Source organism: Chiroxiphia lanceolata, chromosome 8 (genome assembly GCF_009829145.1).
Source record: "Chiroxiphia lanceolata isolate bChiLan1 chromosome 8, bChiLan1.pri, whole genome shotgun sequence".
NCBI lineage: Eukaryota > Metazoa > Chordata > Aves > Passeriformes > Pipridae > Chiroxiphia > Chiroxiphia lanceolata.
Genome location: NC_045644.1, coordinates 26,442,621 through 26,460,154, shown reverse-complemented (window position 1 = coordinate 26,460,154; position 17,534 = coordinate 26,442,621). Strand labels below are relative to the sequence as shown.

General features: G+C 37.8%; 1 protein-coding gene across 2 annotated transcripts in view; it reads right to left on the bottom strand.

Annotated features, from left to right (window-relative positions):
* Nucleotides 1-1,186: 1,186 nt before the first annotated feature.
* The window catches only part of TSPAN14 (tetraspanin 14), a 39,878-nt gene continuing 23,530 nt past the window's right edge, over nucleotides 1,187-17,534 (bottom strand). For both annotated transcript variants that reach the window (XM_032695171.1, XM_032695170.1), the window contains exons 4-9: nucleotides 12,647-12,793; nucleotides 11,671-11,841; nucleotides 8,904-9,029; nucleotides 7,205-7,249; nucleotides 6,571-6,690; nucleotides 1,187-4,835 (exon numbers count right to left, since the gene is read on the bottom strand). In XM_032695171.1, coding sequence (XP_032551062.1) covers nucleotides 4,764-4,835; nucleotides 6,571-6,690; nucleotides 7,205-7,249; nucleotides 8,904-9,029; nucleotides 11,671-11,841; nucleotides 12,647-12,793 — 681 coding nt within the window. In that variant the 3' untranslated portion in view covers nucleotides 1,187-4,763. The remainder of the gene's footprint in view (nucleotides 4,836-6,570; nucleotides 6,691-7,204; nucleotides 7,250-8,903; nucleotides 9,030-11,670; nucleotides 11,842-12,646; nucleotides 12,794-17,534) is intronic.

Sequence of the window (17,534 nt, the reverse complement as noted above, 5' to 3'; positions counted from 1 at the left end):
AGCTGTTAAGGGACCACATTAAAACCAACACAAACTATCCTTAAACTAACTCTCCCTTCCATTTCCAATTTTAAAGCTCATCTGTGAAATTTTATCCTGCTACTGTCACAAGCTATATTCCTAAATAATTGAGGCTACAGTGTTGTCCTAAGTTCAGAGCTGTATTGTAACATGTTGGAACCTGGAACGAGACTCAGAAGAAGCAGTCAATAAACATACAGTGCTTACACAAGACACAAAATTAAAGCTAATTAGAAATTGCAAGTGGGAATGGGTGAAGATTTGGAGGCAGCTGGCATTCCATTATCACCAGTAAGAGAACCTGGGTTTAACTTCAGATAAGAAAAAACTGTAGTAAAGCAAATGTGTCTAAACATTTCTACTGAAACTTTTCATATTTAAAACTGATGATTAGATGAAAAGGTAACATATTCTATTACACAACTTGTTCTTATGGGAACTGTTTGAAGCAATGGAATGCTGCAGCGTTACAATGTCCAAGCCCCTGCAGCGGTAGAACGCTAGGGAAAAACAACCTTTTTTTTTAGCCAGTAGAACAGTTATTGTGAAAAAAATAAACAAGTACTGATCTTCAGAAAACTGTTACAAAACAGGGTATATTTTGAAGTCAAAAACACCCAACAATTTTCAAACAATTTGAGTACAACTGGCTTGTGTCTGCAAACAAACATTTCAACTTTTTTCCTGTAAAAGTCTTCCTACCTGCAAAACTTAGTAACACTACTTGCCCTACTACACTCATCACCAAACATCACTCTCAGGAATACTCTTAAGAAAGGGAATTTCATAAAACCACCCCAGACAAGTCACTTGGTAACATAAGCAGGTTTTGACCACCCTGGAGAAAAGAAAAACAGCAGATTAACTTTCTGCATGTCGACAGATTTAACAGTTTCTCTAAATCCTTCTGCAGCTCTTCACTAGTTCATGGCTTTCCATTAGCAATGGAGAGAAAATCATCAGTGTTATTTATTATTCAGCAGCCCAGACTGCAAACAAAAATAAAGTCAGGAATTAGTTTCAGCAAAATATACAAACAAACACCACTGGATCTTTACCATTTCTGAGTTATCCACAAACTGCAGTCTTGGTACCCAGTCTAGCCTTTAGAGACTGAAATACTAGTAAATGAAAGCAACAGATTTTAGAAATCAAACTCCAGGAGTAGAAAACATCAAGTTTTATTTAATAAAATTTAAGGCTTAAGAAAAAAAATATACTGAAAGTCACTCAGAAAAGCCACCTCAGAAGAGAAGACAGAACCTCCTCTTCCAATGGCTGAACAATGCTCAAGCTGCATGATAACCCATAGGCAGTAAGGGGAAGGAAGAGGGAAGGGTGGAATGAGGAGACAAAACCCAAGGCAATTCTACACATCAGCCAATCACCACATCAGCCTCAGTGGACTGAAGTACAGGTCTATGCACATGGCACTGTATGAGGTCACCAAAACTGAAGACCTCTTGGGAAGAAACATTCAGATTTTCAGGAGGCGACCGAAGGTCCTTTGGTCACTGCACCTTTTTCAGTGCTTACACTGACCTTCCTCTTCACGTACAGGGAAACTGTGTCCAAATGCAGTTACACTGATAGCAACAAAAGGGTAGTTGCACTGTCAAACATACTGACAAATACGTCGCTTAACGGAAATAAATTGTGCTCATTTCAGAGAAATAAAAGTGATCACGTTCATGTTTCCTTCTCTCAGTGTAGTTATTCAAGTCTGAGCTCCTATCTGACATCTTCATCAAAAACCCTGTTTCCATTGTAGTGTTCGTGAAGTTGTTCCAAATGCAACCACTGAAATCTCAACAATTTATCAAACCTCTGCGAGGTCACTGAATTACTTCTCCTTGGAGGCTTTAGAGGCAGGCTCACACCCAGCCACTTCTGCTGACAAGACTTTTTTAAACCATAACCTAAATCTTTAGCCATGAAGTCCCTACAGGTCCACAGAAGAGATGCTAAATAAAATTAAGCAGAAAACATTGCCATTTTAAGTTTGACGTTACCCTAGCCATGTGTTCCATCAATGGGGGTACACTCCAAAATGTCTAGGGGCAAACCAGCATAGAGCCCAGGGATTTTAAAAATTATACTGAATAAGCACAGAGAAGTTTATCCACAGTGTAAAAAAGAAAAATCACTTCATGAATTTAAAGATCCTCAAATAGGCTGTACTTTTCTCTTCAATTCAGCTCCAAATAACTGAAGCACTGATACAAAGCTGGTGTTAATATGGCCAAAGCCCGTAAGAACAAACTGTGGAAAGACAACACTTCAATTAAATTCTGTTTTGCACACAGACAGTACTTAAAAAAAAACAAAACAAGTACTCATTTGTCTTCAGGCAAATTGGCAAGATTTGCAGACCATGGAATCCTAATCCAAAATGCTGGCTCTTGTCAGCAGCTAATTTTGGTGCATGAACTTCACAGACATCCTTGCCACTGGCATGATTTTTCACCAAACTGCTGAAATTCCTTCCCAGCATCAGGAGTTTTCTGTGTCAAAAAGTGGCAAAGGGAAACATACTCCCTGGTTGCAGTTTTCAATGCAATGTTTTATGAATAAAAAGTTACAAACAGGAAGCATCCTTCTCCAATTTTACATACATCAGATTATTTACACAAAACATTAACTGACTAAGTTGGTTGATGAGGTGGTGTAAAGTTTCAAGCACCAGAATTTAAAGCAAAGGTTGCTGGACACTGCTTTGCCACTTGCAAAGTAGCAGTACAATTGCACATTTTTGGCTACTCCCAATGCATTAAACAAATAAGTAAAACAGACCTCAAATTCAAGGCTTTACAGAAGAAATGCCTCTTGCTCTCCCCTCAGTGATCTACTGTTATTGTTTTCTTGTTGTATATCAAAGTTAAAAAAAATCACAGTGTACTTCTAGCCATTTTACTTTAGGTTTTCAGATGAGTTAATAGCAGACTGTTCTCTGCTACTGTAAGGAAATCAGCCATCCTTAGACAAGCTTCCTTTTCCTGTTGTGTCTCAGTCACTGGCCAGAAAGAGAACTATGAAAGCTGAAGTACGCATGAGAAGTACAGCACTGTCTGAAGTGCTTCACAGATTACAAGCTATAAGGATGTCTGGATAACCAACACAGACACTAAGATCTTACTGTTGATCAACTGTTGCCAGTGAAATATTTGTTAATCCATGCATTATAGAATAAAAGGACATGAGAGAGATTTAAAAATTCGGCTTCCTGAAAAAGCCATATACTTTAGAAATACAAGCATTCAATCTTTCAGGCAGACTACATATACTAAAATATCATTATAAAAATATATAATTTTCTAAAATTTACACTATGTTAGGCACTGTAAATAAACCTGCTCTCCCTGAAAGTCTGGTGTTACTGGAAGCAGTAAACAATGTTAGTTATATGGCCCACAGTAAAACTGACAGCTACAGCTACCTTCAAGAACTTTTCAGCCACATACTTTTACCTTAAAGCTAATGATACTAAAAAGTCTTCTAGAAAAGATTAGAACTCTTACTGAACTACAGATCCATCTACTAAACTCCCAAGAAGGGAGGACTGGAAGAGGAAAGTTTAGTTTCCTCTTGATTAAAACAAAAACCCTGACCTCAGAAGGAATAGTTCAGCTTAATGCAGAAAATTACTGTGAAGAAATCATTCTGGTTCACCATGTTTTGATTCACATTTGAACCACGGAACCAAGCAGAACTGATGTTTTAATAGCTTTACAGAAAATTTAAAAATCCAACAACTCTAATCTTTCACTAACTTTGTACTTCCTCATTTCCAAACATATTTCAGTAAGGACTGATGCTGAATTTATAAGTCTTTCATTGGTCCTGATAGTATCAGTTCAGACTTGTGAAGATCCATACAGTAGTTGTGGGAGAAACCAGAGGAATTAAAAAAGCCACTAACAGCATGCTTGCTACCTACTGAAACCAGTTGCACTTTGCAATTTACACAGACAGCACTTTTTAAAGATATTAGTGATCAATGAAAGGATAAGCATTTTTAAAGAGGTTTTTCTTCTATAAATAAAGAATAGTTAAATTTTCCTCAGACAGGAAACAGCATCAGAGCTTCACACCCCCTTGCCTGAAATGGGGTTTTCTAACACATAATGCTAGAGACAGATTTTTCCTATCTGAGAACTGGCTTGAATTTTCAAAACAGCATGGGTTCTGCACAACTGAAAATCAATTCAAGAACTAGACAACTTGTGATTTTTTTTCCCCAATTTCCAATACCTTGATGATTATGGTTGCTGGATATCTTGCCAAAAATGACTGCTTGAGTCTAATGCAGAGATTAATATGATTTCAAGATTCTGAAGAAATCAGTACATGCCTTCTGAAAAGATTACATTTTAAGACAGACGACAGTTAAGAGTGAAGACAGAACAATTTTCATAGCAATCCTTCAGGGAAAGAGTTTACAGCAATTTTATGTCTTCCTGCTGCAGTCCTTAAAATCTGTTCTGCCAGTGTGTTGGGAAATTCCATTTCTTCCTCAGAGATCAACACTGGTGCACTGAGTTGTCTTGTTAGAAAAAAGGTAGACAGGTGTGCATTTGGAGATTTCTTTTGTACCAGCTTCTAACAAAAAGCACGAGCAGGGCAAAATCCACATAAGGCTTTTCATAACAGGAGTATTTCACGGTCCGTGCATTTCTTCCACCTTAGTGTCCAATCAATAATCGTAAAATATACTGTTTTGCAACATGTGTCTGCTTTTATATTCAGAAGGCATTACTTGCCTTTACAGCTTCAATATCGGAGATCAATGACCTGGCTAGGAAAATTCCAAAGATCTGAAAAGATAAAAAACATGCCATTTGTGAGATAAACACTTGTAACACACCAGTCTGTAAAATGTTTGCATGCAGTTTAAGATATCATTTCATATCCAGGATCATCCATCAAAGCACGGCTATTACTAAAATATAATAAAGGCAACAGAATCTTGCAGGAAATAAAACTCATGAGAAAGGTGGTTTTATGGAAACTTCATGAGCATTCAAAATAATAAGCTTCTAGATGCCTTTGAGTTGGAAGAAATCCACTTAACCAAGTCTGAGTATCAAACACTCATGGCTAACCTATTGCTAAAGTTACAAATCAGATATTTTTATTCATTTCACAACTCTGAATAGATAATCCAGTCAGTTTTCAGATCAATTTTTTTAAATACACACAGAACGTACAATTACCTGTACTGAAATTAAATTCTTGTCACAGAAGTACTAAGAGAAGTCCCAGATTATTCTGAGACATTTAAATATGAAATTTTAACATCTGGGCACGTTCTCAGAGAAATCTTCCTTTACAAATGGAAAATAAATTCGTAACTGAGCACATTTCCTGAAACATTCTTAGAAACAACATAAAACTGGGGTGAAGTTTCGAAAAAGCTGAAAGATTTAAATTAAAAGTAGTCAGTCCCACCATGAAGTAGTTTAATGTACAAGAAAGACCCGGTTTGAAAATACAAGTGACTAAAAGTGATTTCACAGAGACTCAGGATATGAATAAAGAACAACACTGTGAAGTCATTCAGTCAACATACTGCCAAAAGATTAAACTTCCTATCTTGAATGTCTTTCTAATGAGATGTTGTGTTCTTAGGACAGCATTTCTCAAATCCATGGAAGCACTATCATTAGATGGTGTTAAAATAAATCAAAATCAATCACACCCTCAGGTTACAGAGGGCAGTATTACCAAGGCCGGGAAAAGGTATTTTGCCAGCACTCTACACTCAACAATTGTCCATTACATGGAAAATACATTCTGTATTTTATTAATACAGGATTTATTAATTCCTATAGAAGTGAAGCAGTTTCATAGCAAAGAAAGTACGGTAAGTGTAAAGAACTGCCACAATGAAAGCAGGATCCACCTTGAAAGAAGTCATCTTACATGCTATACTTTAGTTCTTTTCCTTTGATATACCAAGCACTGATGAGGTAATAGAAATCACATCAACTCCATCTGGTTCTGCTAAGATCAGATTTGCAACCTGTTCACCTATTTCTCCGCCTATTTCACCTATTTTCTTACATTCTCAGGTTTTTGAGCAGCATGCTGCACGTCACTTACTGAGAGAGAACCTGAGCATGAAGGATGGTGTTGTATCTCAGCCATTTCAAATTTGTGATGGGCTGTAGTTCAGATCTACTGGAGTAGACAACCAGCAGATCTCCCTTCCAAGACATATGGAAAAGTAGGGAGTATTACTGTATCACGTTATTTTCTATAATCATATATATTGCAATATTAATGGAGTAGTGTTAGTATATCACAATTATCACACACCATATTATAACTGTACTGTATTTTTATATGACCTTCATTGCTTTAAGCAACAGGTATTTTTATACTAAGTCCCATCCCTATAATTCTTTTTTGTGTCATACCCTTCTCATATCTAAAAAACCCACACTCAAAACATTTCTTTTACCTCTGTTCACAACTGCTTTTACCTTTAGCAGGTCTGTATCTGCAAAACTAAGTTTTTTTCAAAGAATCCTAACAATAACAACTAACCTGGAGCAGTGAGATAGCTATGAAGACACCTGCAACAATGTAGATATTTCGGGGTAACCAAGCTTCAAGAGCATGAATACATCCTTTGACAAAAATCTGATCTTCCCATTGATTCTTGCTCTGAATGCAGAAAGGAAGAATAAGAATATTACTTTTCTGCTCAAGTTACCATAAAATCAATCACATGATAAACCTATACTAATTTTGTCACTTATGCAGTGGTGTTTTTAACCACACTTTAAAAATACATATATAAATCAAGCAATGTCAGACATTGATGTTAATATCTTCCTGTAAATCCTGTTATTAGAATACTGTAGAATTATCAGATAATAGATTGTCAGACTACTACAACTGATAACTGAAATGCACATTGGAAATGCAAGTCCCACCCCTTTTTGAAACACCTTTACTTTTCCCTTTACTTGTTTCATCACTTGTTTTCTCTACCCTCATACAGTACAAGCTTACTTTAAACAAAAGAAAATGTCTACCTCGGTCTACTTTCAGTATCATGTAGCACAGTCAGTTCCCAGAATTTTAAGCTGACATATCCATCAGCAATCCCATCATTTTTATCGTTTTGTCTATGCAGGCACAGAATATGACAGACAGCAAGGTCCCAGCACCTTACCTTCTTTCTGATATCATAGCCACACTGTGTGTTCACAACTTTTTGCTGCAAAGCAAAAAAGATTTAAAAATAAATCAATTGAATTCTGCTCAATTCTGTTCACAGCAAGCTTTTCTGTCTTTTATGTTCACAAACATTAGGAGTGTCAGAGAAGTTTTAAGAAGCATTTTTAGTAAAAACAAGCAAAGCAGTAGCAGAATACAAGAAAAGTGATGATAAAGCAAAGGTGCTTACTAGTTAGATGACACCCTCCACCAGGAATCTCACAGCTGCTTCTATCACTTGGCTTTCAACTAGCACAGACTTTTTAACATGGGGCATAGCAACTGCACTGCCAGCACACAGGTAGAGCTTCTGCATTTCCAAGATCAGATTCACATAAGCTATTTCACAGAGCACCTGACACTGAGGTAACAATACAGCTACCAGGTTGATTTACTTACTCTTGCAGTGGAGAAATATGCCTTACAGCTCCATTATTTCAAGCACTACACAAGAACTTCCTATCCCAGTGAGCTAAAACCAGTAACAGCTGCAAGCTACTTCAGCCCCCTCAGCTGATAGTTCAAAGTCTCACACATAACCCAGCTCCAAGATACACACAGTCTTGAAGATGAAACACTCCAGTTGCAGATCCCAAGTAGTAAGACCACAAACACCGTCCAGATCACAACCCCATGCGACCCAGTGACAGTATTTATTACCAAGGATGCAAAGACATTCCTTTAAAGACTTCTTCCCCCCATGTAAAAGTTACGAAAATATATATTATGCAATTATAGAATAATTTACAAAATGCCTACTGAGTTACATTAAAATATCAGTAAGAGAATCTCACATTAAAAAGACTTAAACATACTTATTTCTCCTTAAATACAGCATCAGCAACAAAAAGATTTGCACTTGAACAGTACTGCTCCAAACTAAAGAAGGAAATAATTACTGGGGAATCTGAATATTGAGTATTTCCCTGACAAAGTCTTTCCTTGGCTAATTTCTATATTTAACCACTGGTAGAGTTCTTATTATATTAATCTACCAATGGCTAGCTGCTCCACACAAGTTTTGATGGATGGATTTTGAGCTGCAATTACTCTCACTAATACTACAAAGCACAATATGTTAGTTTCTACCTCTACATTTTGGCATCCAGTGAAAGGGTCAAAAAGTTTCATAACATTTAGTAAACAGATCTAACTAATAAGCAACTAAATCTTGCCAAAAACAAGAACTGACTCAAATACTTCAAATTTGGTGCATGAGCACTTTACTAGGTACTGATAAACAACCAGCAAATGGAGTTACTCCTACTTGATTGGCAGAGGGGTGTTGTAACATTAATTCTAACTGGGGCCAACATACTGCTTAGACATTGCTCTCAGGTCCACTCCACATAAGCTAGGTAACAGAGGCCAGGGATTCAAGGAAACAACACCAGCCACCGCTACTTGCAGATTCAAACCACACTAAAACTGCTTGAATCCCTGGTGACTATCCATTTTCAACTATATAACAGGCTGCCACATCTGAACCCTAAGAGATCTCCTAAATGATCAAAACTCTCTCTTGTGCAGACAAATTTTTCTCATATTTCTATTCCATCCTTTTTAAAGCCCTAGTCATCACACCTTACTCAGGAAGCACTTCTTTACCTAACTCTACAACATCAGAGCAATAGCAAAGCCAGGGTACAACTTACAGCAGGATCAGGTATACAACAGGAAAAAGGAACTCCACACTTCTCACGACTTTTGCTTTCACTATTGCAGTTAAAGTATATGTTAAAGTCCCAGTCTTCAGGACCTTGGGCACCGCAGCAGTGGTTCTGCAAGAGATAAACAAATATCAGAGAGTACATTCAGCGGGTAAACTGTCTCTAAAATACCTCTAAATGCTAAGTGTTTGTTTATAAATCTTCACTATCCCTAAGTCTGTGCAGAGTCAATGACCACACCACAATAAAAAATGAGTAATCAATAATGTGGCTCTCTGAAATCAAAGCAATACACCTGGCACATCTGCTCCTGGAAACAGGTGTCAGCGTGACAAGCAAAATCATAAAAATTATCACTTTAGATGTAATTACCAGATACAATCAGTGTACACTGACACAATGGTGCAACAAAATATGCTATATAAATGCTTTGTAACCCATTATTTTCAAGTTACATAAAGCAGAAAAGCTCTGGAAAAAGGTTTCTTCAAATTTGTGACATGCTTAATTTTTCATTCTTCTCTTTATTTATTTTAAAAAGTAGATCCAAACATCTGTGAATATACTTCCTTTCTTTTATATCAGAAGGTTTTCAGATACAAATGAATGAACTGGTAAAGTCTCACTAAATCCAAAGGTCACTCAATTCTAGAAGTATTTCACATGAGTTTCTTGATCTGAACAGTGTGATGTAATTACCATAACTGCAGATGGGAGAAACCCTAACAACTTAAGGAATGCTTACCTCCTGGAACTAATGAAAGCTAATTTTTATTGGGTTATGCTTTACAGTTTAAGGGCACAAATCTTTATACATTTGAGTACTTGAAATATTATATCATCATACAGATTTTCCTGGCACCGCATGAAGGTCCAGCCCCTTGGGTTCTCTCTAACATCTCTCCTCTGATCACTGCCTGTTGTCACGAAATTTGTATTAACCTAGCTGTCTGCAAGACTATCACAACCTGAGGTCAGTAAATCAATTCAGAAGTTATCAAGTTGTGACAGACACAGATGTGAATGGCGAGCAGAATTGTGTACACAATTTTCACAGGAAGGATGTTCCAAATAGAGTTGAACAGAATGCTCAGAATAGAAAAGCATCAAGAAAAAATGGCTTTAAGTCACTGAGATATCACTGTAAAGAATGCAAAAAAGGTTATTTTTGTCCTTCTACTACCTTGTCCCTCACACGCCTACAGCTTTATAGAAAGCCATACAAGCACTAAATATGCTTCTCTTCCTTAATAAGGCACAGACTATGAGGTCACTCGCAGGCCTGAAAGTAATGTAATTAGCCAGAAAAAGGAGCTGCCCACATAAAGCTCTCTCTCGAGGCACACACTGAGAACAGAGCAAGTCAGCCTAAAGAGCATGGCTCCTTAGAAGACAGGCTTCAGTGAGGTATTTGAACACACTGCTGACCCTTACAGAACTACACTTGCTAATTCACTCTGCACATCTCCCTCCTTCCTCAGTACTTTCGGGTATGGATCACCGACAGACCCATTCAGACTTTTCTGGTCTTTCCTTTTTCAGGTTTATTGGTTTGTTAGACTGGCTAACTAACTCTTTTTAGCAAGCTTAGCCTTTTATTTTCATTGAAAAGTAACTAGAGTTCAACTGTAAATCAGTTTAGCCTATTAGCCTGGCCAACTATACTGAAACTAGATAAGCAGAAAGAGCAACATCCAAGTGGACAACACTAAGACAATTACTTGTGTTGGCTGGGGTCAGGAGGAGCTCTACCTTACCAAAAGGTGCCCTCAGCACCAAAAGCTAAAGCCAAACAGCACTGAAACCCATCCAGGCAGCTTAATCAGAGGATCCTTGCATACCAATGCACACAAGAGTAAAGGAACAGGATAGACAAGCTGCTGGTAATATACAGCTGACCAGACTGGTATTCACTCTAAAACATGCTTTGCTTTCAAACTCAGCTGTGAGCACAGATTTCTAATATGATATTTTAGAAGATGGAAGACAGACAAAACCAACCTTCTTTCATAAAGGGAAAAATATAAAAAGGAGACAACCATTTTACCTCTTTGAAAAGTACTCATATGCACTCTGTCTCTCTCCATATATATTTTTCAATCACACACAAATAAATAAAATTCAGAAGAGTCACCTTTACTGGTTGTTTTCTGGGCATGATTACAAAAGCAGCTGCTGCAATAAAAGCCACCAGGCCCTTACTAGCAGAGGCCTTGTCATCTCCTGCTGTACATCACTGTCTTCTAGTAAATGAAGATTTTAGGACCACTAGAGCATAAAATAGTTTTAACCTTCCTTGGCAACTATCTAACTATATACTAGCCTTTCCCACTTAAAGATATTCTCTTTTGTTTCAAGATGAGGTGCATCTCAGAAGATAAAAGGCTTTATATGCTGCATCCCTGTATAAGACTGCAGTGCCTCCTAAAATAAGAATGCAGACTACCAGTTTCATTGCACAATTTTTTTAGGAGAAAGTTTTTTTTGTTGCTCACTTCTCACTGCAAGTGGTGCAACACTGACCAGAACAGGGGAGCAAATGAAGGAGGTTCAGTGCAGATGGATGCTTGAGAGAGCTTCCATAATCCGCCTTAGAACAGCACTACCTCAGAATATCTTGCCTCCCTGATGCTTTCAACACAGAAAGGAAAAAACAGAACATCTGTAACAGCTACAAAATATGATAGTTCTATCACCAAAATGAAAACATTCTCCCAGAATGCATGAAAGAAGCGACAGGATATGAACTTACAATTCTCTGTAGCGAATCAATGATGTTCTGGAGGTCAATATCGTCTCGGTAGGATTTAATGTTATTCTCAAAGAACTCCTTTACCCTGTCCCTCACCCAGTCCTGGAACAGGAAAGCCATAACTGCTACTGCCAGCTCCAACAGGAATATAAACACAATTGCTCCACAGAACTGTAAAAAAAAAAAAAAAAAAAAGAAGTCTCAAATTGGAAAATAGTAATTCATTTTGAATGCATCTCTAACACCATCAGAAACAGACACAGAATTGAGAACATGACCTCTCAAATGAGTATACAAGGTAAAGAAACCTCCAAGAAGGTAGAGCAATCATTTTGTTTTGGTCACCTGAACTTGTCAGTACAATGAACATCATACCACAAACATTATGCACAGTAGTGAAAATAATAATAAATGAGAATCTGTAAAACACAGGGCTAAAGTAGTCTTGATATTACCTCTTGCACTGTTTCTAATTTTATAATTTTTTCAGACTTTTTTGTCCAGCTAAACTGTTTTCAGATCTAAAGCAAAGAAACCTCAGTACTAAAAAAAAAAATTTAACAAATTTCACATCATCCACTGAAGCCCCAAAGTTCTGCCCACCCAACATCTACATGAAACTTTTAAGTTTTTAAACAATTTTGTTCCATTATACTATATTCTCTCAGTAATTCTGAACTGACTAAATATGTTCCATAACATCACAACATTAGATTCTGGTATACACTCTAAAACATCACTGCATAGCAGAATGAATGAAAAGAGGGAACAAACATGTTCCATAAAGAGGAAAATAAATAGGTTGGAACCTACACTGCTTTTAATACCATTACTCAGAGGTTTGTTAAGGCAGCAAGTTTACCACATACACTGTAACAAGCCAAATTCTACTAATTATTTATCTGGGTTTGCTATAAGTTCATTATTTGCAGCTTTCAGACACATAATGATTGACTCATATAATGGTATTACTCACAAATTTCAGAAGGCAGATGTTTTCTCTCAGTGCTCCTACACAACCAGCAAATCCCAAAGTAAACATCACTATTCCCACCAGTAAGACAAGCACCACTGGGTCCAGACCATGAAGACCAGTCACCTTTGTCAGATCAGAGAGTACACCCTGAGAGAAAACAGAACAGAAAGAGGTGACCACTAGAAGCATATTATTCCTTTAACATTCCTTCTGGATGATTTCCACATGATTCCAAATGAATTGGTTGCAAACCCTTGAACTTGCCAACAACGATCCCCATGAAAAAGTCTTACAGTAAAATGTTCATGGATGACACTAATTTTCTTCACCCCAGCAGCAGTAGTATTAATACAAAGTTCTGGGTAATAATTCTTTTAACAAGTCAATGCAGCACAGTCAGTTTCTCAGATTACATTCTCCTAGGTCTATCTGCCAAACAGGATTCCACAAGATGGTGCCAAAAGCTCAAAACTATCACTGATGTTCATTTAGTTTCAAGGCAAAAGAATTAATGCTTTCTATTAACTTGAAATGCATCAACCAAAAGGACACTCCAATATAATGGTCCAAAAAAATTAAGAATATAGGTTTTCCAATCCTAATGTTTAAGAGGCAGAAAGGGAGAGATATTCTAAGGACAAAGCAGTTTATGGGTGACATTTTAAAGGTAGGAGGGGAATACAAATCTTGGTTTAGTTTTCAAGGGAAGCAGATTTTTCCTCTCATTTTAGTTACAGCCCTTCTAGTGCCAAATAATCTCAGAAGTGCTGCTCCAAACTCTTTAAAAAATACACAAGTATAATCTAAACATTCCCCCCCCTTTCACCCCAGATAAAATTCTTACACCAAAAGGAGTTATTGTAATTTACCTGATTTAGCAGCAATATTTTCTTCTTCGTTAACTGTCCAGAGACACCATTTATCTTGACAGTAACCTTAGCTATTAAGCCTGTCTACCTAGATTTTTAAGTCTATGTAAGTGTAATGCTAACACACTAAAATCCTTCCTTATAATTTCCAGATTAGGTTTTAAAGAAGTTATTACACTAGCAACCGTTAAAATTCCATCAAATCCATCAAATGTAATGTGGAAGATCCTTCCTTATAATTTCCAGATTAGGTTTTAAAGAAGTTATTACACTAGCAACCGTTAAAATTCCATCAAATCCATCAAATGTAATGTGGAAGAACAAGATGGAACATGCAGAAGACAGAAGGGACAAACAGCTGAAACTATTAAAGTTAATGAGAATGATTTGTAGGGACATCCAGGCAGCCTTGCAATAGTCTGAGTGTTCATCATATACTCAACGATACACAGAACATTTTAACAAGGAAATGCTTTCTATTTAAAACAAAGAAGTAACAAAAAACACAGTACAATATCCCATAACTACAAGTTTTTTATCTTTTTTTCTTTATAAAGTATATTCTCAACCTAACCATGTATAGGGTAGGAGAAAGATATCAGAGACTTGCAATAAGAAGTCCAACTCTGTCAAGGGAATGTCAATTCTCATCTTGCCACCCAAGTACCTGTGCTAGAGTTAAGTGCAAAGGATACACAACCTAAGAGAACCTCTGGGAAAAATCCCTATCACTTCTTATTCAGTTGTTTACTTAACAAAAATAACATATCCAAAATACAGCATTAGGAGAAAACGTGGCCATGGAGAAACTTCATTAGCCAGTGAAAAGACACTGATTAACAGTACTACAGTGACACACAGGACTTCATCTTCTTTCCTAACATGTTCCATAACAGATCCTGTGAGAGCTGTTAGATTTGGCAACAGCAAGAGAATTTTTTTTTTACCAAAACTGGTTGAAGGAATGAAAAGAAAAAAAAAATAAAAATTGACTTGTAGAGCTCAGAACTGCCTTGCAACAGCTGGTGACTAACAGCTGAAATAGTCTATTGGAAAACAGTCATAGTTTATTGATACATGTTACCAGTGACATTTCCATTCTTAAAAACTGTAAGACCTCACAGCTAATTAACAAACTTGGTCTATCAGGTTAATTATGAGAGTCCCACCTAATAACATTGGCTCAGACCCCATAAGCAAGACACATATGCCAAGATTAGGTAGGCTGAAGCAGGGCCTCTGTAAAACCAACACACCATGAAACCAAGCAATGTACAACCAGGAGGTTGAAACTTCGACAACTATTGCCAGCCATCTCCTTCCCACACCTAAACTCCAACTTTTTGTTTTCAGACAATTTCACTTGCTCATGCAACATCTTTTGGAAAAAAACTTCCTCTGATCAAAGCATGTTATGAAGAAAAGTCGGCAGGAACTGGGCTCTATTATTCAACCTCAGATGTTGCCGGTTCAAAACAGTTTCTTCAAGTTCACATTTGATGTTTACAGCATGCTCTTTTGAAAAGAAGGTTGTGGGGGTTTACTTGCCTAACAAAAGATGTTAAGTTTAAAATCCTGAAGGAAGGAAGTAAACAAGAGAATTAACTCAGAGAACCATCTCATCCCATCTTACTCATCTCTAAAGATGCTTCTGGCTTCTGCCTGTGCCATCTGCAGGATGGTAAAAACTCTTTCAAGTACCAGCTGCCCTTTACAATATTTAGATTTCCTACAGGTACACATGGCTTGGCTTCGCGAACGAAGATTTGGGAAGGCACTATCCACATTTGCTACAGGCACGCTGGTGGCTTATGAGGCCAATACGTGACAGACATATCCGATTGCAAAAGGCGCAGCAGAAAGACTCCTTAGATGGTGTATTTTGCAAGACACGGTTCTTCCTGCGTTGCCTTTTCTCCTCGAGAGTGATCCTGCGTGTGTTCTCAAAGGCTTCCGCAGCGTTATAGATGCTGTGTCTCCAGGCCGCCCAATTTGAGGCCAGAGTAGACCAATTATGGTGATCAATATGGCCAAGGCTGAGATGCTGTTTCAGGGAGTCCTTGAATCTTTTCTTCGGGGCTCCTCTCCTGCGGCAGCCAGTGGCAAGTTCACCATAGAGCAAGATCTTAGGAAGGCAGTGGTCCTTCATCCTTGAGACGTGCCCTGCCCATCGCAGCTGTGTTCTCAGTAACATGGCCTCGATACTAGTGACAGCTGCTTGCTCAAGAACAGATGTATTGGTCACATAATCTGACCAGCGGATGTTAAGGATTGTACGGAGGCAGCGCTGATGGAAGCGTTCTAGGAGACGCAGGTGGTGGCGGTAGATGATCCATGATTCAGAACCATATAGGAGAGTAGACAACACTATGGCTTTGTAAACACCGATCTTGGTGCTTTTCTTCAAGTGTTTATTACGCCATACTCTCTTGTGGAGTTTTCCGAAGGCACTATATGCCTTGGCTAACCTGTTGTCTATCTCTCCGTCGATCTTACCATCTGAGGAGATGAGGCTACCAAGGTAGTTAAACTGTTGGACTGATTTGAGCTCTGATTGGCCAATGGTGATGTGGGGATGATGGAAGACTTCCTGAGGTGCAGGTTGATGGAGGACCTCTGTCTTCTTTAAGCTGACTTCCAGCCCAAAGAGCTCAGGAATGAAGTCTGATACCTGAAGTCAGTGTCAGAAAATCCTATAAAACAACTCAGGCTTTAACTTTCTTTCAGTTACTTGGAACAGTGAATTAGGAGTTGCAGCTGTACACTTTTAACCTGTTATTCACTTTCTTTTAATGTTTGTAAGCATTATGTCACCATCTCAACTGAAATATATTGGCAAAAGAGGGTAATCACGGACTGTCTTTAAAAAAAGAAAATCTCTAATACAGCTAATTAACAAATGCCAAACCAGTTACTGTTTTGAGATACACTAGTATGAAAACTACAAAATACACAGGACAAGGACAGACCTGATTTCTTTTAAGGAAGTTGTGTAAACTGGCTGTTGATTGTCACAGTATCACTGCCACCAATTACAACACAAGTTACATGCCTCACCTTTAGACAGTTTACAGACCTCTGTGCACAAATGCAAAGATCAGCAGACTAAACAATAAACAGATTTAAAAATAGAATAAGGTTGGAAAAGACCTGCCTGACACAGGGGTGCCCAAAACTGGACGTGGTACTCCAGATGCACGTCAACTGTGTGAATATTGTTGGAAGCTCCTCTCTGGCCACAGTGGTGCTAACACAGCCCAGTATGCTGTTGGCCTTGACATGAGGGCACAGTTGATATTCTACTTACTGATCAAACAGGAGCTCAAGGCTTTTTCCTCACGAAGTTGCTTTCTAAGCAGTTAACTCCCAGCCCATACTGGTGCATGGGGTTGCCTCATCTCAGGCACAGGACTGTGCATTTATCCCTTTCTTTTAAATAAACTGTCATTAGGTTCCTGCTTTTCTCCATGCTGTTACATATAGTATTTTCAACATTTCTCACAAACCAGCAGTCTCATTTCAATATATTACCACCTAAAAGAGAAACACAGGATTTACATCCAGAGAAAAAGACTGCTGAGGAATTAATCTAAAGTGTAGTCCTAGTGGAAAAAGAAAAGAGACAAGAAAAACCAGAGAAATTAAATGGACCTAAGGTACTTCATGTTGCAGTAAGAGACAGGATGTTCAGAACTCCTCCACCATTTATAGTTTATCTTTGAGTTTACCACTGCAGCACAGCTTCTGCAATGTTTTTCTCTTGCTTCCCATCTATTGTTCACCAAGATGTTTATCTGTAAAATACAGGCACTGTGGCTGAAGAATGGCACTAATATGAAAGACTGACAACATAGCACAGAACAACTGATGTAAAAAATAATGAACAGATTTCATGAGCGATTTATAAGGTCAAAACCACAGGAAAGGTTTTGAAGCACTCATTTGCAAGATAGCAGAAAGAGTTCAGACAAATTTAAAAAAAAGACAAAGTTTGCCTTTCAGTAACTTCAGTGTACCAT